The 23,611-nt window shown below is 39.1% G+C and overlaps 1 protein-coding gene across 5 annotated transcripts in view; it reads left to right on the top strand.

Annotated features, from left to right (window-relative positions):
- The window catches only part of LOC149233054 (G protein alpha subunit 1), a 318,543-nt gene that overhangs the window by 186,380 nt on the left and 108,552 nt on the right, over window positions 1–23,611 (top strand). For all 5 annotated transcript variants that reach the window (XM_089379671.1, XM_089379667.1, XM_089379668.1 and 2 more), the window contains 2 exons: window positions 4,773–4,828; window positions 5,187–5,321. In XM_089379671.1, the coding sequence (XP_089235797.1) occupies window positions 4,773–4,828; window positions 5,187–5,321 (191 nt within the window). The remainder of the gene's footprint in view (window positions 1–4,772; window positions 4,829–5,186; window positions 5,322–23,611) is intronic.

Below are 23,611 nucleotides of genomic sequence, written 5' to 3'. Positions count from 1 at the left end.
TCAGAAATCATTCGATGTGTATCTGTGTCTTCAAGTGGGAGAGAGCTCCTCTTTATATAGGCTTCTTTTGAGGGCGGATTAGGTTTTTCTAGGCCGACTTGAGGAGGCTTGACGACTCCATCTCTTGGAGTATTTTTTCCTTCTTAATACATGAGCCTTTCAATGGATAAGACATCGTGACTTGACTTAATAGATCCCTAGAGCATCCAATGGGTGCTTTGACCTTGGACAAACAACTATGGGCAAGAAACCCATTTTACAATAAATAACCTTTTTTAAAAAATGATATTTCTTTTTCTTTTTCTTTTGAGAAGTACATCAATAGTACATCAAGTCATGACTCAAGTACAATTATGAAGACCGACACTAGTTAAATTTCAACAAGAGGTAGTGGGAATTGGCTTACGAGTTGGGCCAACTTCAGTGGCTTTAGGAGTGAGAGTTGAGGGATTTATTCCTACACTTTGCAGGTGGAATTTTGAAGGATATTGCAGTTGAAAACAAGGGAGTTCGTGGGACCAAATTCTTCATCTTTTGTAGTGTGAGTTCTTGGGAAGAGCCTGCGCAGGCCCTTGGAGAGTTGAGTTGGATTCCATCTTTGGAGCAGGAGCTGGGGGTTTTCCACAAAGGATTTTTGGTAGGACCTCGGGGGAATTTCCAGTAGTTGGTTGGAGGACATTGTTGGAGCACCATTTCTTGTAGAGGGCCGCATAGACTATTCATTTGGGCTATTCACACCATTTGGTGGGCTCTTGCATCTTCTAGATTGGAGCCAATCCCTTGTTGGGATTTTTAGGGTTTTTGGAGAGGATTTGGTGAGTGTATTTCCAAGGTGATCCGGGCATTTTCTAGGCCAGCCATCCTCATCCATTCATCCGACCTTCAACAAATTATTTATTGGGCAGTGTGCATTCTCATCATGGGCAATACTTCACTTGGGTCACAAACATCTTTCTGGGTTTTGCTATGCTTGCTTGGCAAGCCCAGATTTTATTGTTCCATCGCATTTTATGAACTCAGATCCATGATTAATAAAATGGCCCAGTGATTTGTTATTATTATTATTATTGTCCAATTATTATCCAATTTTAAGGTCACATCCAAGCCAGACCCTAATTTGGTGTATGAGACCCCCTTGTTTGTTGGTGTATACTGTGTATCTGATTTACTGGTTGTGTTATCTTGCTATTTATTTTGTTTTTATTTGTTGTTACAAGTTCAGCTCTATTTATTTACTGAATTTTCCCAAAAGGAATATTACAATGAACTTGAACCTCCACAGTACAGATATTGCAAGATAAGCAATATAGACCAGTGCCAAATAATATGTACCTGTAAGCAAATGATCCAAGTACAAAAGATAAACTTGAAAGTAAAGCTTGGAAAGTACATTGCTCAAGAGACAGATGATCCGCAAGATAAATACTTAGGAAAGATAGACATACATAATAATGAAATACTTGGAAATGTAAAGACTTGCAATCAAGATGTCCAACAAATTTTAGCACATTCCATGAATGGATAAGATTCCTTAATAGCCTAAAATATCTCGAAGATTCTTTCTCAAATAAAGTGCTTGACTTGTGTGGATAAGGTTCCCCCTTCTGCCAAAAATATCTCCAAGATGGAGTGCTCTTGTTAGGTCAACTTGCTGTTGTAGAAATTTGAATTTAAAGAAAAAGTATGACACATGGATGACTCCTTATCATCACTTAAAGAACCATAGAGGATATTTTCCTAAGATTGCACTTGCAACACACCTAAACTGACTAAGCTCAGGATATCAAACTAAATCCTATGGCCACACTTCTATAATAGTTATACCTAAAAATAAGTACTGCTAAAATTATAAAATAAGAAAAGTAGTCATGCATGCATTGGAGTCTGCATGCAACAATGACTTGATCCCACACTCCGCATGAGATCATGATCATGACATGGCTTGCAACTAGAGTTGATATGCAACCTAAATCACTGTGTTCGTTGCATTTGAAGGATGGAGTTCGAATTCCAGTGTATCCTAAATTGGCACATCAAATTTGTGAACTTTTTAGTAAATTCAGCGCAAGAGTTCTCAATAGCCCACTTGTTCGCTAGGATTCTGGCAGCTGAGATACCTATTGCTCTCCACACATTCCATGAGAATCTAGGACCTGAGACATTACTGTGCAGTGCATATTGTTGAAATTTGGTAGTTTCGGTCGGTATTTTCATTGGCAAAGTGAAGGAGAAATTATATATTTTTCATGTTGACCAAGTCGGCCCTACTCATTGAATGGGTTTGACCCCAAGGTCAAAACCCTCCTCCTAACTCACATATAGATAGAAGTTCGTTTGGACCTCATTTTGGCATCTCATCCATCACATCATTCGATCTGAAACAAGGACATTCATCCACACATGTGAAGGAGAAAAGAAGATCTGATCTGCGTTGACCAGCTTTTTGACTTCTGTTTGACCAGTGTTGACTTCTGATTATCTGCTGAAGTTTGACCGAATTGTCGACTGACCTTGGAGGCCAAGTTTATCTGTGATTTGGTTACTGGTTTGATCAAATTTATATCTCTGTTCTGGGCTCATTGACCGAAGGTTGACTGCGTCAACTCTGAGATTTGACCGATTTTGACTGTGGATTGTTGACTGTAATTTGACCAAATTTCAACCCCTTCTATTCAGCTACTTAAGGCTGAAATTTGGCCTCTCTGTTGCAGACTTTATCTTGGACAGTGTTGACTATTTTCTCTCTCATTTGACTGGTTTGACTTGGCAATTATTGAGGTCAGAAATTGGAATCTTGTTTGGAATATTCTGACGTACATTTGATGAACTGAATTCTCTAGTCTTATTGTTTACTGTGATCTCTACTGCTGTTTTATTGTTAATGGTTGAAATTTTTCATGTATATCTGCTTGATGATTGGAATGCTCTAAAGAAGTAATATTGTATGATTGGAAGTAGTTATCAGTTTGAAAATTGTACTCTTCTTAATGTCACTAGAAAATCAACACATATTACACAGTACTGAAGCTTCCCAAATTCCAGTAAATATACCTCCCGTAAATTCACAAATTCCAGTAAATTCGCAATATCTGTAAATTCTGATAAATATATATCTACCCCAATTCCCGAAAACATATGTACTTGTTATGAATAAAATATATAAAAAATAATGTAAATGATAATAATCATAAATAATGATAATTAATTAGTAATTAGTACTAAAGGGGCAGTATCACTAGCTAAACACTGTATATGTTGGGTATGGTTTTCCTCTGTTAATTTTTGGACTATGGATCAGCAACTATTCTGTCTCTGGTCTGGTTTTCCATATGGCAGGCCAAAGAGAGACTCTATCTCTTGCGATCTGTAAATTTCAGTTTTATCAATAGGATCTCTGAACTTACAAAAAAAATTAAAAGTTTATATAATATATGTGTAATACACTATGCAAAAATTAAACTAAATGCCCGTAATGTAGAAGATACAAGCAATAAGAAAAAAAGTCCCATTGCCAACTCCGGCCTTCGGAGTTTTGGTGTTTGGAAGCGATTTGCAAGAATCCTACCTGTATATACATATATATTCGAATTTAATGACAAATTTAATCAAATATTTTTAGATGACAAATTTTTGTCAAATTTATTGGCATCGAATTTGAACACAAACACGAACCAGGTGACTATGCATCTAACCATGGGAACTACTCTAGAGTCCGCGTTCACCACAAATAGGATCATTAGATTCATATGACTCCAGGAAACTCGAATGTGCATCAGATCTGATATGCAAGCACTATAGCACCACCTATAAAAAATAGCAACTCTTTAAAATCACATTCTTGTTGCACGCAAGTTAGTTACAAATCTCCAAATGCATCTCCAAATTTCGCTGCCAATTCTGCATGTACTAAAAATCATAACTGAAGTACCAGTTCTTGAATGAAAGGGATAATAAACACATCTATCCAAAAATAGAAAAACCAAAAAATGATGTGCATGTACCCAAACCATAACCCCTTCTAAAGCTGATGATGAACTGATAAACCTGGTCCCTCGAAATATGTCTTGAACTGATGGATGCAAATGCAGATGTTGCAGTTGGCACCAGGATTACCATGGAAAACTAGTGGTATTTAATATTTATTACCATGCAATAGAAGTGATATCATGCACGAATGCAACAAATAGTTGTAAGTTGCATCGCACACTTTGTTACAGTTCCAGATGCCTGTGAATACTTTTCTACGACCAATATTATTGACTGACAGTGCCATCAAATGAGGAAGACCAATATCAAATATCCTAGATAGTAGATAACCCTATATTTTATTCATTTATTAGAGGACAATTAAGTAACATTCCTTAAATAAATAGGCCTGAAACAATTTTTTGGTCTTTGTGGAAGTTCTCTTTTGAATATTTTCTAACCCTTTTTGCCAATGTTGCCATGTTCCCACCCTCCAGCCTGTAATAGGTAAGAATGAGATGGCTGGTACCTTGCCAACCCAAATCAACAATCAGCTCTCAAAGCCCCTCATCAACAATCGGATATTTGAACCTGGGTGGGGAGGATAGCAACTCCTCTCTACCACTTGAAGTAGACCCAGTTGACAATATTTAGTAACCTTATTGGTTGGTTATGTAAATTAGCATATTAGGTTTCTTGCTTGCATCCATATGTTTCGATTTGATCTCATTTTTCATTCTTTAAATTAAGAAAGTGATACTCAGGTTTTGAAAACTTGATTCTGATAATTTTTCTGGATATTTTAGGAGGATGTTCTTTATGCTAGAGTTCGTACAACAGGAGTTGCAGAAATACAATTCAGGTGATTCCTTATTCTATGACAGACATGCATGTTTGATATGAACACTCCTAGTCTCAGTTTGTTTTGATTTGGTATTTTCATTTTTGACTAGTGCTGGCCATTTCAAACATGTATTTTTTAAGGATCCTTGTGCTTTTGTGAATTTCAAGAATGCTATTGTCTCCATGGAACAAATCAACATTCACTAGGTGAAAAGAATCTAGCACTTGGTGGATGAAGATTGGAGAAAGAGCCATGGGAAAGCAGCCGTATTTTGCTATTTTTTATAAATGGATTAAAATTTATTCAGGATATTTTATGAATAATTTTAATGAGCAAAGCGGCAATCTCCATTTTCTGACACTTGCCACTTCTGCAGTCCGCTTGGTGACAATAGGAGAAATGGTGAATGTTATAGGCTTTATGATGTTGGAGGCCAGAGAAATGAAAGGAGGAAATGGATTCATCTGTTTGAAGGGGTCACCGCTGTAATTTTTTGTGCAGCTATTAGTGAGTAAGTTAATCTTTTCCATTCTGCAATTCCTCTATCTATACTGTGTTTTTTGTCCACGTGTTGCATTCTAAGAAAGCATCCTGTTGCGGTATCAACATGTATGTACTTTGGTACTTTATGTTATCATATTGTTTGGCTTATATATATGAACATTTGTATAAGATTCATTAAGTGGTATTATTAATCTGGGGATGGATTGTTGTAATCCTATATGTAGATAAAGCCAGAAACAGTGATAACTAAATGTAGTTGTAATTTTTTGACAACCATTCACATGCTTGTACAGTCCTATCTTCAGGGTTCTAAGCTAGTCTTCATGCATTGCTAGACTGACTTTAGGAATTAATAATTATTGTCAAGCATTTCAAATTCTTCATGTTGATGTTGGTGGATCTTAAGGACTTCTTTCCGTTTTGGTAGTCTATATATATATCAAATACACTTGAACATTTCTTTGATCCATAGTGGCGCCAAAAAGAAAAGTTTTCCAGGATTTCATGCTTAGGACTTGTTACCCATACACATGTAAGGGTGACCCTAAGAGGAAATTCTTTTTCAATGATGCAATTTGCCAGCCAGCAGCCCTACCATGATCCATAGATAGCCAACCTCATACCTCTCTAGTCACTGCACTCATTTATCTAGCATACTCATTTGATGAAGGTGGGTCATCTATTTCGAGGTACATTAACCATTTTTGTATTCAAGTGCTTCATGTAAGGTTTAAAGGCTTTCTAGTATGGATCACTGGTTGAATTGAATGATAGACCAATATTTGTTGTATACTTGTTCCCTTGCTTCACCTTAGTAGTTATCACTTGCTCATAGTCCAGTGTGACCTCCTTAGGGTCTTTATTTCACTGTCTAGGAGGGGCACAAATAGGAGGCAGTGATGATGGTAGCATTCCATATTATCCATGTTTAACACTTCTCATCATTCCCCCTACTCCTTTATCCCATCTTTTCATTAGTACTTGTTAGTTGCTTGTGCAGGTTCCCTATTGAGCTTGTCCTATGAGAAGAATGGGTTGTATACCTGAAGCTGATGTAGCTGTAAGAAAAGAAAAGCATAAGCCAAATATCAAAATGCAAAAGAATGGCAAGAGGCATATAGCGAGAAAAAGCCAAATTATAGCTTGAGCTCTACTCCCTGTTATATAACCACTAGTTCTTGAGAGTATCCATGTATATCATGCCTATCGAAGTAAAAGGGACTCTCTAAGAACATCCGAACCCTGATGATGCATAAACAGCTCATCACTAAAGGGGTTTATTGTTACATGATAATCAATGAAGCTCATTAAACAAGCTATGTAAAGAAATAAAAAAGAAATATGGGTGCTTGGAAAAACAAAAGCAAGGGAAGGTAACTCAAGTAGCTAAGCGCTTACTCTACAAAGGTGCTCATGGACAATGGTCTGTTATAACCTAGCATAAGACTATGACACCATTCATGAAATAAACCCCAATCCATCCTATCTTTTGAAAGGGTCGACCTAGGCTTGTGTGAGGGACTTTGATGGTTTGAACATTGAATATTGCTAACTCCAATACATCTATGGTTCTTGCAAACATGATGTTGATTTCTCTTGATTCTTTAAGTATGTGCTAGATATTGCTTCTAGGTATAACTAACGTCCCTTGAGAGACTATATGATGGTTCCCCAACACTTCAAAAAGGACATCCAACCATTTTGATAATGACAAAGTGCATTTTGACAGACGACATTGAGCACTTGTTAAGGAGCATTGACCTTAGAATAACTTGACACAGTGGATGAGACCCTCTCCTACCTCTTGGATGTTGTATGTTTTCTATTAGAGCTAGGATGCTACCTTGAGAATAGCGGCAGGACACCCCCAGGTTGGCATTGTAGCTACTTGATGGATGTTTCCTTGCACTTGAGGATGATTGATAATGATGATATGGGACCCCTTTAGAGGGGAATGTACATTTTTTACGATGATGACATCATGCCCCAGAATGGTGGCATCCTTTATTTGATGCTTTGGATGATGACATGGTTACCCTTACGGATGATGTTGGGCTTGCAAATGCTTTGCTTGATGATTGGGCATCCTTTTGATGAGGATACATGACTTTTGGGATGAGATTCACTCCTTCGAGCCATTCATGGCAGAGTTCATGTAGAAACACACCTTTTGGAGGATGACATCACCCTTGGAGGAGACCTAACTCACATATGTGGGTTAATTGAGGCATAATTTTATGTTATTTCATTTATTTATTTGTTTTTGGGGGTCGAATTTTGACCTATCCAACTTGTATCATGGATTATTTTTATTTTAGGACTTATTTTAGACTAAAATTAGGGAAATCGACCTAGTAGCTCCCATGTAAATAGAAGGTTGAGTTACCCTAGGATTAATTGTCACAAGGAGATAATTTGTTCTCACTATGTCTCTTCTCTATTGTTCTCTATGGAGCACTAGTATAGTGAACTTCTTTTGGATGATTTTTGGTGGATGGTTCTCTCTTTTAGATGATTATTGGTGGTCTTTTTTGGTGGTCTCTTATGATATGTACTATGCAAACGTGAGTAATCTTCTTCCAATCTTGTTCTTCTTGATGATATAAGGTTAGGATTGAGGAACACTATTTTGTCTCCCTTTATTTCTTTGATTCCACACCCATCTCTTTTCTTTCAAGGATTTTTACTCCTAAACTTCATTAACCCAAGATTGGGAAAGGCACTAGTCTTATCTCTTGTACCAATCCTTTAAAGCATTGAATATTTTTTTTACTTATCCAGGGAAAATTAAGGTTTATTTACAACAAAATGATACATTTTTCAGCATTATTTTTCTTGGATGTCATTTTCCAAGTTTTATGTTTTGTTTGTGATTAATTGGAAAAGAAAAAGAATAAATTTACATTAAGTTTCAGCCATAATTTAGGGTTGACGTCAAGGGTTTATTGTGATGTTATATAAATATTTGTACCACTATATTTGTTGTAATATAGTGTAGTACGACTCTTATAAGACCCCGAGTACTTGTGGGTCTTGACGGGTTTTATAGCGAGATGGGTCACTCGCATAAAACCCGCAAACCCGTGGTTTCTACCAGTACCCGCCAAAACTCGCATCAAACTCGCCTACCCGCCTTGAACCCATGAAGAACTGCATATGACCCACATAAGACTCGCGGAGACCCTCAAAATTCGATTTTTTTTTCTTTTTTTCTTTTTTGTCCTTAAACGTTACCATATTTTAAGTTTTTTATTTTTTATTTTCTGTATTTTGCTGAGTCTTATACGGGTCGTTCCTGAGTCTTATAGGGGTCGTCGGGTCAATAGCCAGACGAGTCTTATACGAGTACGAGTCATGCAACATTGTTGTAATATATTATCTTGTTTTCTCTTTATTTAGCCCTAATTTATGTTTAGCATAGATTTTGGTCCTTTTTCTTATTGTTGTTATAAACTATTTTCTTGTAGCAATTTCTAGTTTAGAACCCAGTTTATGACAACCAAGTATAATCTCTTGATTGTATGTGTTTGGGAACTTATTTGAGCCTCTATTGGTTGACCCAAGCCTCTAAATTAAGCCATAGGTACCCACATTCTTGGAATTATACATCAATCCACCTGAAACCATAATTTTTATATCCATATTTCTGCGTGAAATCTTGTTTTAGAACCCTGAGGGGGCATTTATCTTAAGTCAGATTTGGTTGCTTGATCCCTAGGATGTATTAGGTAAGCCTTCCTTGTGTTGGATTGTGTCCATCACTAAAATGATTAGAGTTGTTGTTGATGTGATAGTATAACACTCATATTGTTGTGCTCAATCTAGGTTGCTTAGTGAGGATTTGCATCAAGGGCTAGATTTTGTATTGACATTTTTGGCATCGTTGCTAGAAAGGAGTTGATTCCTTCTCGAGATCGAAAATTTATGCTTCAACGTTCCATTTGATAAGTATACCTCAAAGCCTTCTTTAGTGTGCTTATTTGGCAACTTCATTGGATGAATGAAGTCCTAGTTCTTCGTAGATATTAGAAGATTTTGTGCTTGTAGGGTGAATCAAGTTTCTTTATGCAAGCACTTAAAATTCACCCCGTTGACTTCACAGTTCTGCATTGTGAAATTTAATGGGATAGAAATGGAGACTTCAGATTTGCATGTATTATGTTGTGCTTTGGATGTTAAGAACATTATAGGATACGTTAATCGTTATGATACAAATTGCATGAAAGATGTTATGAAATTCTATGGTGATCTTGCTTCAGTGATTGATCATGTTGTAAGATTCCTAAAATACACTTAAGAAATTAATATGGTTCATGAAGATGCTCTTATGAGGTTGCTCATTGATTATTTTGAAGAAAAACAATTGGAATGGATTAAGTGTTCATGTGACCCAAAATCATACCTTTTTTTGTAGTATTTTTTGAATTTCTCAAGGGTCAGGGTCCAAGACTTCAAAGGCATGAATATACCCTTCAAGACTTGACCAAGGTCCTTTAACTTCTAGATCTTTTTGTTATGTAAAAATTATTTAATTTTAGGTTAATTAGATGAAAGGGCACGATCATAAGATCATACCCTTTCCTAAATGGGTGCCCATTGCGGTATATAAGCCAGGGACCCTCATTGTAAACAATCATCATTCAATTAATTAATAAATTATATATGTTTTTTATCATTTCTGAGTTTTTATGCTCCAGGTGGTACCAGAGCAGGTTGATTCTCTGCCTGCAACGCACAAATATCTCCATCTATGTTCTTTCCATCCGCTGTCGTTCCCCTTGCGACGTTGCCAGCCAAAGACACCAACGATCAATCGCCGTGTTTCTTCGTAGCCATCCGTCTCTTTTTCTTCAAACCGACCTTGCCGCTGCCATACACACTCCCAGTCGCCGACTTATTGCACTATTCCACCGTTGCCTGTTCCCGTTTATCGTCCACCCCGCGTCATCGTGTCGTCTACTGCCTGGTCACTGCTTCCCGACCATTCACTTGCCACGAGCATCTGCAGTCGGCTGTCAACCATTGTTCTACTACTCCCGTTGACCATCATATTTCCAAACCTCAAGTCGTTCGTTAACCTTATTACATCAAAATTATAACTATATTGTTATATTAAATATAGTTATAAGAAAATAAAAAACTTTATAATTATTAAATTATATTGTTAATATTTATATAGTTTATAAATAAATAAATTTCTTTTTTATTTAATTAGAAAAATTTAGGGTCAAGTTAAGAAAAAAGGTTACGCTGGGTAAATATACACCACCACATACCTGATCAATGTCTTCATCAATGTCAATGGCCGATTTTAATAAAAGATTGATAGATCTTGAGACTAAGGTGACTATACATGCCGAAAAAATCGAGGAGCTCCAGAATACAATGAAGAGAATAGAAAACCAGCTAGAGCAAAATAATAATGAATTTAAAAAGGATCATGTGATCCTTTCAAATAAGGTGGATCGAAATCATAATTAAGAAATGGTGATGTTGAACTGCATTTGCAAAAAGTTGAAGATTACTCTTGATCAAATACCCCAAAATAACGAAGCCGCTCAACATCCAGATTCTTCAGATATGTCAAACTCATCAGACTCACATTCGAAACCTGAGTCTCCAAAGATATCTTCCATGCCCAATCAACAAAATAGTAACACGAATTTTCAAAATATGCATCTCTGGAATCAATACTCAAATATGGAGTTCTTGAATCAACACCCTTTCTTCCCTCCTCCAGTCGCTACATATCAACGAAGAGCAAAGCTTGAGCTCTCCAAATTTGACAGTAACGAGAAATGCAGTGTTGCATGGTTCAATAAAGCAGAAGAATATTTTGAGATTTACGGTATGACAATGATGATGAAAAGATCAAGCATGCCATCAATGCAAATGGAAGGCGAAGCATATAATTGGTATATATGGTGGAAAAAGACAACACTTGCTCTCAGTTGGAAGAAAATAAAAATGCATTGTTTAAGAGGTTCCAAGGTGTCAAGGAAGAAGGGTTCTTCGCAGCACTCACCAGATTGCAACAAAAAGGAGATGTGGACGAATACTCTAGAAAATGGGAAACTTTAGCTACACGAGTACCTAGATGATCAGAAACTCGTCTGATTCAATCATACATCATAGGACTTAAACCCCATCTCCAACTTGAGCTTGAGCTTCATGACATCACTTCTATAAAATAAGCAAGACAGAAAGCAAAAGCTATTGAAAAGAAGCATGAAAGGATGCAATGGCCAAAAGTTGAAAGAGTATATTTGAGACGAAGATTTCCCTAGATTGTGAACTCGTATAATACAAAATAGGCTCCACCACATCTTCGTGAAGGAGAAAAAACTAATGTGGAAATGCAAAGAATGAAAGAAGCAAAGTGCAAATGTTGTGGCGAAAAATGGGACCCTAAACATATATGTGCTAGGGGAAAAGAAACCAAGAACCTGTATACATGTGAAGCAACCAATGATTCAGACAGTGAAAGATCAAACGTAGAGGAAATTGAAGATTCTCCACAATTCTCTCCAGAACCAGATAACACGAATATTTCGTAAGTGTCATTATCAGCCATGACAGGAATATCTCAGCCCTAGACATTAAAGATAAAAAGACATCTCAAAAAGAGCAGTGTAATGGTTCTAATCGATACCGGTAGCACCCACAACTTTTTGGACTCAACTATGGCAAAAAGGCTCAACATTTTTGCATTTCCTATGTCCAACATGAAGGTTATGGTAGCTGATGGTAAGAAAATTGAAAAAGTAGGGAAATGCCATAAAGTCAAATTACAGATACAAGACTATAATCTAGAATCTCTGTTCTATACTGTATCATTAGGAGGAGTGGATGTGGTCCTAGATATGTAATGGCTTCAATTAGAAATGCTAACTTCAAATATGGTTAACGAAGAGTCACTTGAAGTTCGAGAACTAATTCAAAAGCATGAGAAAGTGTTCCATGTGAAAATTCTATCGCTGTAGCAATTGATTTACTTTTCCTACTTATTTCATCATAAGTTATTCATGAAATTACTTCAACAAACATTAAAATAAATACTGCTGCAGATATCACATTGTAATACAGAAGCAAAAATATGCACACATTGACACAATTATTTTGGACTAATGTCACGGAAAAACCCAACGTGGGAAAACCGGTGCAGCAAGGGAGGATTTTATTATTCAGCAATTTTCTTGTACAACAGGGTGCCAAACTGGGTTACCCATAGATAGACAAACTTCCAGCACTTTCTTAAACCCAGTGTAGGCCCTTCTAGCTTTGCACAGTCTCTGCTGCCTTTGCGTGGCTTCCTCTGGCTTTGCATCTGCCTCTTTTGCACTGATCTTCCGTCTCTCTGTTCCGTACTTGTTGCCTCCTGACTGCTGTCCACACCACTGGTTCAATTTCTCAGCAAACCTCGCTCCAGGAATTGAATTGACTGGTCTCCCTTAGTGTGTTCTCCTAGTGCCCCTCAAGCCTCCTCTTATACTTTTTCTGTTGACATCTCAACGATCGAGATTAAGTCCCTAATCAACGGCTAAGATTAGATCTGGCTTGATCGATGTCTTTTGGACCATTCTAACACAGATTCATATCAGTACACATTAATATTTTATTTTCCCTAAGTTTAGACTTTAGGGACTCCATTAAAAATATTAATTATTTTAACATCTCCTGATCTGTTTAAAATCTGCCCAAACCCTTTCTAGGTATTGGAGATCTCATGTGCCCCAACCTCTCCACCAGATTTCGTGGCAAGAGCACATCCGATGCTACTCAAAATCAACACTCCCTCTTAGCGAGCACTGTGCTCTAGCAATACTCCTCACTGAGTATTACTCTGATCATCTGGCATCGGTACCTGTGTTGATGCTAGGCCTCTCTGCCCAACATCCTCTGCACTGCTGCATCTTGTACTCCTGCCCATGGTTCTGCCACTGCCACTGCTGCATCTGTACGACAACTCCCACTGTATCCGTGTTGCTGCTGGTCCTTTCTCCCAGCACTGCATCCACACTGCACCTCCCTCTACATCTGTGCTACTGTTGGTCCTTTCTCCCAACACTGCATTTGCACTGCAACTCCCTCTTCATTCGTGCTGCTAACACACTACTTCTGAAAGGGGTTCTTGTCAAGAAGAGATCATCCACATATAATACTAAGATAAGTGGCTCGCTCTCTACAACCAAATAGTAGAGATTCAGATCCACATCATCTCTTGACAAATCCCATCTTCTGCAAGTAGCTATCTATTCGACCATACCACGCTCTTGGTGCCTGCTTCAGCCCATACAAGGCTTTCTTCAGTCTGCATACATGAGACTTCTTCTCAAGAGTTTCAAAGTCCTCTGGTTGTTCAATGTATACTTCTTCTTCTATTACCCCGTTTAGAAATGTCGTCTTGACATCCATCTGAAGGATCTCCCATCCCATCTAGGTTGTAAGAGATATCACGGTCCTAATAGATGTATACCTGGTTACCAGGGCGAAGGTTTCGTCATAGTCAATCCCTTCCTTTTGAGCATACCCCTTAGCCACAAACCTGGCCTTGTATTTTTCAATGCTGTCGTCCGCAGCATATTTGATCTTGTAGATCTATATTGAACCTACCACACATTTGTCTTGAGGCCTTGACACCACCTCGCAGACATTGTTTACCATTATGGAGTTATACTCCTCCAGCATCACATCTAGCCAGACTTGATGTCTGGCAGGCTCTCCATCCTAGGCTACTGACGGTTGATACCTGTCTGGCTATTTTCGCTCTCTTTTACTGTTCCTTGGCTCTCCGATGAAGTTCTCTGCATCACGCAAAACTGACGAAGTTCCATGCTGGTTCTTTCTCTGATAACAGGTGCTTCTGTTTGCTTCTCTTCCTCATCTTGAGAATCTTCCTGATTTGAGGAAGGATTCTTCACTTCCATTGGTTGAAGAGGCATGACCAACGGATTCTATTTCGACTGCTCCTTGGAAGGCATTTCGCGAGATCTTCTGAAAGCTCTGTCCTCCATGAACTTTACATCTCGTTGTACTACAACCTTCCTGCTCCCTGGAAGATAGATCCTGTATGCCTTATCGTTCTCGCTATATCCTGCCAAATACCCCTTTTCTGCAGTTTGATCCAGCTTCTTCCTCTTTTCTTCGGGTATGCGACAATATGCCAAACTCCCAAATATCCTGAAATGACTGACTTTAGGTGTCTTCCCAGTGAAGACTTTCTCTGGAGTAATCTTCCCTAGTGTCCGATGAGGAGTCCTGTTCTGAACGTAGACAGCTGTGTTGCATGCTTCTGCCCATAGGAATTTTGGCATATCCTGATCATATAGCATGGTCGTAGCTGCTTCTACAATAGTCTTGTTTTTCCTTTCTTCCGCCCCATTCTGCTCCGGATTGTAGGGAGCTGTCCACTCTCTTCTGATGCCCTCCTTAGCGCAAAAATCAGTGAAGTCCTTATCGACATATTCTCCACCATTATCTGTGCGCAAGACTTTTATTTTCTTACCTGTCAAATTCTCCACTAGAGCCTTGAACTCCTTGAATCGACAGAAAACCTTATCCTTGGTTTTCAAAAAATAGATCCAAGTTTTCCTTGAGTGGTCATCAATGAAAGTAAGGAAATAGTCGGCACCGCTGAGAGATTTGACGGACATAGGCCCGTAGGTATCTGAGTGTATCAATCCTAGTACACTCTTGGCCCTGTGGTTGCTCCTAGGAAATGCTGCCTTGGCATACTTTCCTAGAGTGCATCCCCTGCATACATCATCTCGTTCTGTACTCAGATTCGAAACTCCTGTTACAGTGCTCTTGAGAATTTTCAAAGCTCCATGGTGCAAGGACCCATCCTTTTGTGCCATAGTTCGTTCAAGTCTTTGCCCCCATGACTGCCTATTAGTGCCATTGGAGATGCTAGTTGTAATCTGTACAACCGATTACTTTTGATCCCGATTTGCACTTTCTTTTTCCAGCTTGGGTGTTTGATGTATATCTTTTCCTTGATGAAGTAGACGTCATAACCCTTGCCTTGTAGTTGTGACACGAAAAGTAAGTTCATCCCCAATTCTGGCACATGCAACACATTTGTGGCACGTAATCACTCTCCCGATTCTGTCTGAAAAACTATGGTACCCCTTTCCTATTGGAGTACACTTTGCCTTGTTCCCCATGGTGATCTGAAAGTTCATCTTCTCTTCTCGATATTTTGAGAAACACTCCCTGATTCCCGTCATATGCCACGAGGCTCCATTGTCTATATACCATACTTCTGATGATGCAACACTAGTCATGCACGCCACTTCTTCTTCCAACATGGAAGCCAACAAAGAGAAATCAGAATCTCTCTCTCTTGTGCAATCTTCTGAAAATATGCGTGAGTCCCCTGAGGTGAATGCCTCTGCATCGTGGTCTCAACCCGTAACTGATTTTCCCTTTCTGTCTCTAATTACTTGCTCTGATACCATGTGAAAATTCTATCACTGCAGCCACTGATTTACTTTTCCTACTTATTTCATCAGAAGTTATTCATGAAATTACTTCAACAAACATTAAAATAAATACTGTTGTAGATATCACATCGTAATACATAAACAAAAATTATGCACACATTGACACAGTTATTTTGGACTAACGTCCCCGGAAAAACCCAATGTGGGAAAACCAGTGCAGCAAGGGAGGATTTTATTATTCAACAATTTTTTTGTACAATAGGGTGCCAAACTGGGTTACCCATAGATAGACAAACTTCCAGCACTCTCCTAAACCCAACGTAGGTCCTTCTGGCTTTGTGCAGTCTTTGCTGCCTCTGCGTGGCTGACTCTGGCTCTGTGTCTGCCTCTTCTGCGCTGATCTTCTGTCTCTCTGTTCCATACTTGTTGCCTCCTGACTGCTCTCCACACCACTGGTTCAATTTCTCAGCAAACCCCGTTCCAGAAATTGAACTGACTGGTCTCCCTCAGTGTGTTCTCGAACTGCCCCTCACGCTGCCTCTTATATTTTTTCTGTTGACATCTCAATGACCGAGATTAAGTCCCTAATCAATGGCCGAGATCAAGTCCCTAATCAACGACTAAGATTAGATCTGGCTTGATCGATGTCTTTTGGACCATTCTAACACAGAGTCATATCAATACACATTAATATTTTATTTTCCCTAAGTTTAGACTTAGGGACTCCATTAAAAATATTAATTATTTTAATATCTCCTGATCTGTTTAGAATTTTCCCAAATCCTTTCTGGGTATTGGAGATCTCATGTGCTCCAACCTCCCCACCAAATTTCGTGGCTAGAGCACATCTGATGCTACCCCAAATCAACATTCCAAGACCTTCTAATGAAGTTGCCAGATTGGAAGAAGTCGCTTGCCTAGCAAGCTCTGCCTCCTTGGAGGTTTGGTATATAGACAATGGAGCTTCCTAGCATATGACAAGAATTCAAGAATGTTTTTCAGATTATCAGGAAGAAAGAATGAATTTTCAGATCACCATGGGGAATAATGCAAAGTGTACTCCAGTAGGAAGAGGTACTATAGTTTTTCAAACCGAAGCAGGAGAGTGACTTTGGGCAACCAATGTGCTGCATGTGCCAAGATTGGGGATGAACTTACTTTTTGTATCTCAACTTCAAAACAAGGGCTATGATGTTTTCTTCATTAAGGAGAAAGTATGTGTCAAACACCCAAGTTGGAAAAAGAAGGCTCAGATTAGAATCAGAAGTAACAGGTTGTACAGGTTGCAGCTAGAATCTCTAATGGCACTGGTAGGCAATAATGGAGACAAAGATTTGAATGAGGTATGGCATAGGAGGATGGGAGACTTACACCATGGGGCTCTGAGAATTCTTAGGAAAATAGTATCAGGAGTTCTAGAACTAAGTACTGAATGGGATGATGTACGTAGAGGGTGCGCTTTGGGCAAGTATGCCAAAACAACGTTTTCCAGAAGTAACAATAGGGCTAAGAGTGTACTAGGATTGATACACTCAGACATCTGTGGACCGATGTCCACAAAATCTCTTAGTGGTGCCGAATACTTCGTCACCTTCATCGATGACCATTCTAGGAAGACTTGGATCTATTTTCTAAAAGCCAAGGATGACGTTTTCGGTCGATTCAAAGAGTTCAAGGCTCTAGTGGAGAATCTGACAGGTAAGAAGATAAAGTGTTGCGCTCAAACAATGCTGGAGAGTATGTTGACAAGGACTTCGCTGATTTTTGCACTAAGGAAGGCATCAGAAGAGAGTGGATAACTCCCTACAATCTGGAGTAGAATGGAGTAGCAGAAAGGAAAATTAAGACTATTGTGGAAGCAACTAGGTCAATGTTGTATGATTAGGATATGCCTAAATTCTCGTGGGCAGAAGCATGCAACATGACAGTTTATGTCCAGAACAAGACTCCTCACAGGGCATTGGGCAAAATCACTCCCGAGAAGGTCTTAACTGGGAAGACACCTAAAGTCAATCATTTCAGGATATTTGGGAGTTTAGTGTATTTCCATATACCCGAAGAGAAGAGAAAGAAATTAGATTAAACTACTGAGAAAGGATATCTTGTGGAATATAGCGAGAATGCTAAGGCATATAGAGTCTATCTTACAGGGAGTAGGAAGGTAGTAGTTTGATGGGATGTAAAGTTCGTGGAGGATAAAGCTTTCAGGAAATCCCGAGAAATGCCTTCCGAGTAGTCGAAAGACGAGCCATTGGTCAAACCACTTCAACTAGTAGAAACCAGTACTATAAATTCTCCTGAAGACAAAGCTTCAAAACAGGAGGAATCTGAGGAAGTGGAAGAGCTGATAGATGTGCCTACTACTAGTTGAAGAACGAGCCAGGGACTCTGACAGATTCTATGGAATGCAAAAGACTTCATTGGTGCACCCAGGAATAGTAAAAGGGAGCGAAGACAACCAGACAGATACCCGACCTTAGTAGCTCAGGTTGGGGAACCTTCTAGTTTTTAGGAGGCCGTTCAACATCAAGTATGGGTGGATGCTATGGTGGAGGAATACACCTCTATAATGGTCAATGATGTCCAGGAAGTGGTACCTAGGCCTTAGGACAGATCAGTGGTAGGTTTGAGATGGATCTGCAGGGTCAAATACGCTGTAGATGACAGTGTGGAGAAATACAAAGCCAGATTTGAGGCTAAGGGGTATGCTCAGAAGGAAGGGATAGACTACAAAGAAACCTTCACCCCAGTAGTCAGGTATACTTTTATTAGAACCGTGATATCTCTTGCAACGCAGATGGGATGGGAGATTCATCAGATGGATGTCAAGACGACATTCTTGAACGAGGTAATAGAAGAGGAAGTATACATTGAACAACCAGAAGGTTTTGAAACACATGAAAAGAAATCTCATGTATGCAGAGTAAAGAAAGCCTTGTATGGGCTTAAACAGGCACCTAGGGCATGGTACAGTCGAATTGATGGTTACTTGCAGAAGATGGGATTCGTCAAGAGTGACACAAACCCTAACCTCTACTATCTGGTCATAGAGAATGAGCCTCTAATCCTAGTGTTATATGTGGATGATCTCTTCTTGACAAGGTCATCCAGGCTCATCAAAGACTGCAAGAAGAACTTAGCCACAGAATTTGACATGAAGGATTTGGGACAGATGCATTATTTCTTGGGGTTGGAAGTTTGGTAGCAGAAGGGTGAGATCTTCCTAGGATAAAGGAGATATGCTACATAAATCTTGAAGAGATTTAGGATGCAGGACTGTAGACCTATGGCTACTCCAATGATCCCCAACTTGAAGAAGATTGATGCATCAAGAGATAAAGACGTTGATCGCACCTTGTACAGGCAACTTATAGGGTCCCTGATGTATCTGGTCAATACCAGGCCAAACATTTGTTACGCTGTCAACATCCTCAGTCAGTTCATGGTGGAACCTAAGAGGGTGCACTGGGCAACGACCAAACTTGTTGTCAGGTATATACAAGGAATAGTCAAGCATGGACTATTGTACACCAGAGGCAATGGCATCAGGCTGAGTGGATTCACTGATGCAGATTGGGCTAGAAGTTCAGTAGATCGGAAAAGTACAACTGTGTATTGTTTCAACATTGGATCAAGAATGACCTCCTGGTGCAGTAGGAAACAAAAATCCGTGGCTCTGAGCTTAGCCGAAGCAGAATATATGGCAGCTAGCATAGCTTCGTGCGAAGCCATATGGCTTAGGAAATTGCTCGTGAATCTATTCAGGAGAAGGATGGAAGCGACCAGGATTATGTGTGATAATCAAAGTTGCATCAAGCTCTCTGAGAATCCAGTATTACATGATCGGTCGAAGCACATTGATATCAGGTGTCACTTTGTCAGAGACTGTGTCTAACGAGGGGTAGTACAGTTGAGGTACACTCCTACAGGAGAACAGGTGGTAGACATCATCAACAAGGCTCTAGGAAGAACAAAGTTTGTTTATTTCTTGGAGAAGATGGGGATGGTAAAAAATCCATTTCAGTGGCAGAAATGGATAAGTGTCAGAAGTTGCAGTGCAACAGTTAGCAATAGCAGTGCTATGGGCAGCATGATGCAGCATGTTGAGAGGGAGTTGCAGTACATGTGCAACAGTGGTAGTGGTAGTGTCATGGGTAGCAGTACAGGAAGCAACAATGTAGGGGATGTGAGGGAGCAGGCCAAGCATCAACATAGGTACTGATGCGGAAGATCAGTGTGATGTATCTACAGTGAAACATTGCTAGAGCACATTCCTCGCGTAGAGGGAGTGTTGATTTTTGGTAGCATCGGATGTGCTCTAGCCTTGAAATTTGGAGGAGAGGCTAAGGCACATGCGATCTCGAAGACCCAGAAATCGTTTTGAGAAATTCCACCCGGATGAGGAGCTATTAAAATAATATATATTTTTAATGGGTTCTTAAGTCTAAACTTAGGAAAATAAAAATTTTAATGGGTGTTAATAAAGATTAGGGTGAGAAGCTTCTAAGGGACGAGGATCAAGTCTGTTTTAATCGTAGCTGTTGATTAGGGACTTAATCTCGGCAGTTGATTCGTCAACAGGAAAAGTATAAGAGAAGACTTGAGGATCATTTGGAGACACACCGACAAATACTCAGTATCTCAAGGAAAATCGATTCTCAAGTATAAGAGATCGATTTCAGAGGGAGAGTTGCAGGGTGGAGGAAGAGGAGGGCATCAACAACAGGCAGTGACTGAGGAGGAGGTGACGCAGGGACAATGGAAGACAATGTAGAGAGAGAGAGACGCAGTCCAGAGAAGAGACGCAAAGCTTACGCAGAGGGACACAGAGCCACTCAGAGCCACGCTGGGTCTATCAGAGTGACGTAGGGGTGACGCAGAAGTGGGAGAAGGGTCTCCAAAGTGTCAGAAGGTCTCAAAGGGAAAGTCTCAGGTGTTTTCTTTCAGTTTCTTTGTAAAATCATTCATTGTAAAAGCAATTGCTGTTGAAGATTAATAAATCCCTCATCTGCTGCACCACCGGTTTTCCCACATTGGGTTTTTCTGGAGATAGTTCTCCAAAAATAACTGTGTTGATGTGATTGGTTCTTGTGCGCGTATCTTTGTCTTTGGATAATTGTGTGATAACTGTAGTAGAATTTATTTTAACATTTGCTGAAGGGATTTTGTAAATAACTTATTGTGAATAATAAGTAGGTGAAATAAATCAGTTGCTACAGTAGTAGAATTTCAGTTTAGAAATTTTTGCATGTATGAGTACCAAGCTTTGAGAAGAATGCTTTGTAGCCAACAATGGATATTTTGGGAAGATAACACAAAACTAGAAGCATTGTCTATAAAAGCATTTATCTTTGGTGATAGTTTTTGCGACAAAGTCACTGAGATTGTCAGCGTCACTGAGCCCCTTGTGAAATCCTTGAGATTGATGGATGGAGAGAAACCTGCAATGGGATATATTTTTGAGGGCATGGACAGGGCGAAAGAGGCCATCAAGGTTTTCTATAACGGAAATGAATCTAAATATTTCACTTTATGGCAAATTATTGATTCTAGGTGGGATAGACAACTACCTTCACCATTGCATGCAGTAAGAGCATATCTCAATCCGAGCTTATTCTATAATGAGGGATCTAACATTCAAAGAGATCTCGAGGTGATGAGAGGTGTCATGATATGCATTGAGAAGATGTTCCTGGATCAAGATATTTAAGACAAAATCAACGTACAACAAGATCTGTACAAGGAAGCATCTAACATGTTTGGATTCAGCTCAGGCCAACGTCTCAAGGACAAAAAAATGCCTTGTAAGTGAAAATTGTTAGAACTTAGCTTGTAAATTTGCTAGATCTCTTTTATATGTTTGGCATTGCAAATTGATAACCTTTGTTGTTATTTTTACAACTCATTAGTGGACAGATTGTGGCACTGAGGGACCACAATTACAAAAATTCACCATCAGATTTCTGAGTCAACACTGCAATGCTTCTTCTTGTGAGCGCATTGGTCAGTGTTTGAGCGCATCCACAACAAAAAGAGAAACAAGTTGGAGCACGAGAGGATGGAGAAATTGGTTTTCATCTACTACAACTTTCGAATGCTCACAAAACAAGTGCAGCCAAAGGATACAAATCCAATTTTATTGTATACTATTGATTAGAGTCTGATTGGGTTGTGGAGGAGGAGTCCCCTGATTTGAGTTGGCTTGATGAAGAGACCGATGATCTCTCTAATTTGCCATCTCGAATGGACAATCCAAATACACCTCCCTGATAGTTGCTTCAGCCTTCTGATTTTGGCACTAGCTCCTTGAGGGCTTATTGTAGGCATAGTTGTCCATGAGTTATGAGACTCAAGATTGTATGAGACAATCATTTATCATTTATCATATATCTATTTGAATTTTGAACTTGCTGCCTTTTTTTATTTTATGGAATCATGATTCCTTTTCTTATTCAGTATCTAAATGTTTTGCTTACAAAAATTGAATATATGTTATGTTGTACTTTTATAGATATGAGATGATGTTATGAATTTGAATTATTGCATATATTGTAAGCCTTACTTCATTGGTTTCATGAGCAAGTGATTTTATTTTAGATGGCTCCCATTGAGAGCCTTAGGATTTATTATTAGAGTCATAGAATTAATGTCATGTATGAAGAGCTCTTCTTGAGCATGTATATGAGTCAACAAAGGTGTCTAGAAGCCCTCCAACGACAAGCACTAGTTCCACTCCTCATGTCGGCCTTGAAATGAATAAGGATCTCATGTCGGCTCACTATATAGAGACACATCCCTTCATACACTCAAGTCGTCTTATTTATGATGGGCAACCACTATTTATAGGCACCAAGGTACTTCACATTTCCTCAGTTCAGGAATTCGGATCATCCTCTGAATTCGGATGGGTAATAACAAGAATACAGTTCGGATCCCTAGAACAAAAACTAATTCGGATGGAAGGAGTAGCGAGAAAAGATGATAATGGAACAACGAAAAGGTCTAAAGGGCTATCTCTCTTTGATGTTCGAATATAGGCTACAGTACAGTGATTCAGATATCTTTCTTTGATGTTCGAATGAGGCTACAATCATCTCTGAATTCGGATGGGCAGTGGCAAGATCTCTGTGGAAACTATAGAACGAAGCTGTCTCATAGTCAAGGGAATTTGGATCCCTCTGAGATTCAGATTACAGAGAAGGGAGAGCAGTTCAGATGGGTCAGCAAGGAGTGATGAAGGGACAACGAAATTTTGGAGCTATTGTTCAATGTTGTATCAATGTGTTTTAGTGTTGCTGCAAAGGTCACATTTTGGTGACACTACATTGACATGTCTCGGTGCCATCTTTAGTGCATCTACAACTCATTGAGGAGATGATCTCAGTGCTAAGTAGGTCGAAGAGGAATCAAGAAGAAAAGAGCAGAGAACTAGTGTCTTGGTCTTGGAGTGGCTTATAGGTCAAGGGTCTTGGTCTTGGTATTCGTCAATTGGAATCTCTATAAGAAGAATTTGTGTGGGTTTTCCTCTCAAAGAGTGAGAGGTTTTGGCCTTGGCACAGAGAAAACATTTTGTGTTCTTGTCTCTAGTTTTGTAACTATTTGATGAAGTAAAAGAACATACACTAATAATAAGAGAAGATTGTGATAATAAGGAAAAAGTTAAAAGTTTTTACCTCACAAATAGTTATCATCGTTCGAAGAATCTCACTCTAACCTAAATGCCCTAGATTCTTACAGATTGGAATTGCCATTAGTTTCTTTTTTGTGCTTAAAATTTACCATATTTTAAGTTTTTTCTAGTATTTTGCCGAGTCTTATATGGGTCATTCTCGAGTCTTATATGAGTCGACGA

The sequence above is a fragment of the Pinus tabuliformis genome, chromosome J, assembly GCF_031772625.1.
Source record: "Pinus tabuliformis cultivar Carrire ecotype Pingquan chromosome J, CPIR1, whole genome shotgun sequence".
In the NCBI taxonomy this organism is placed as follows: domain Eukaryota; kingdom Viridiplantae; phylum Streptophyta; class Pinopsida; order Pinales; family Pinaceae; genus Pinus; species Pinus tabuliformis.
The sequence above is the reverse complement of the archived record's forward strand: the minus strand, read 5'-3'. Positions and strand labels throughout refer to the sequence as shown.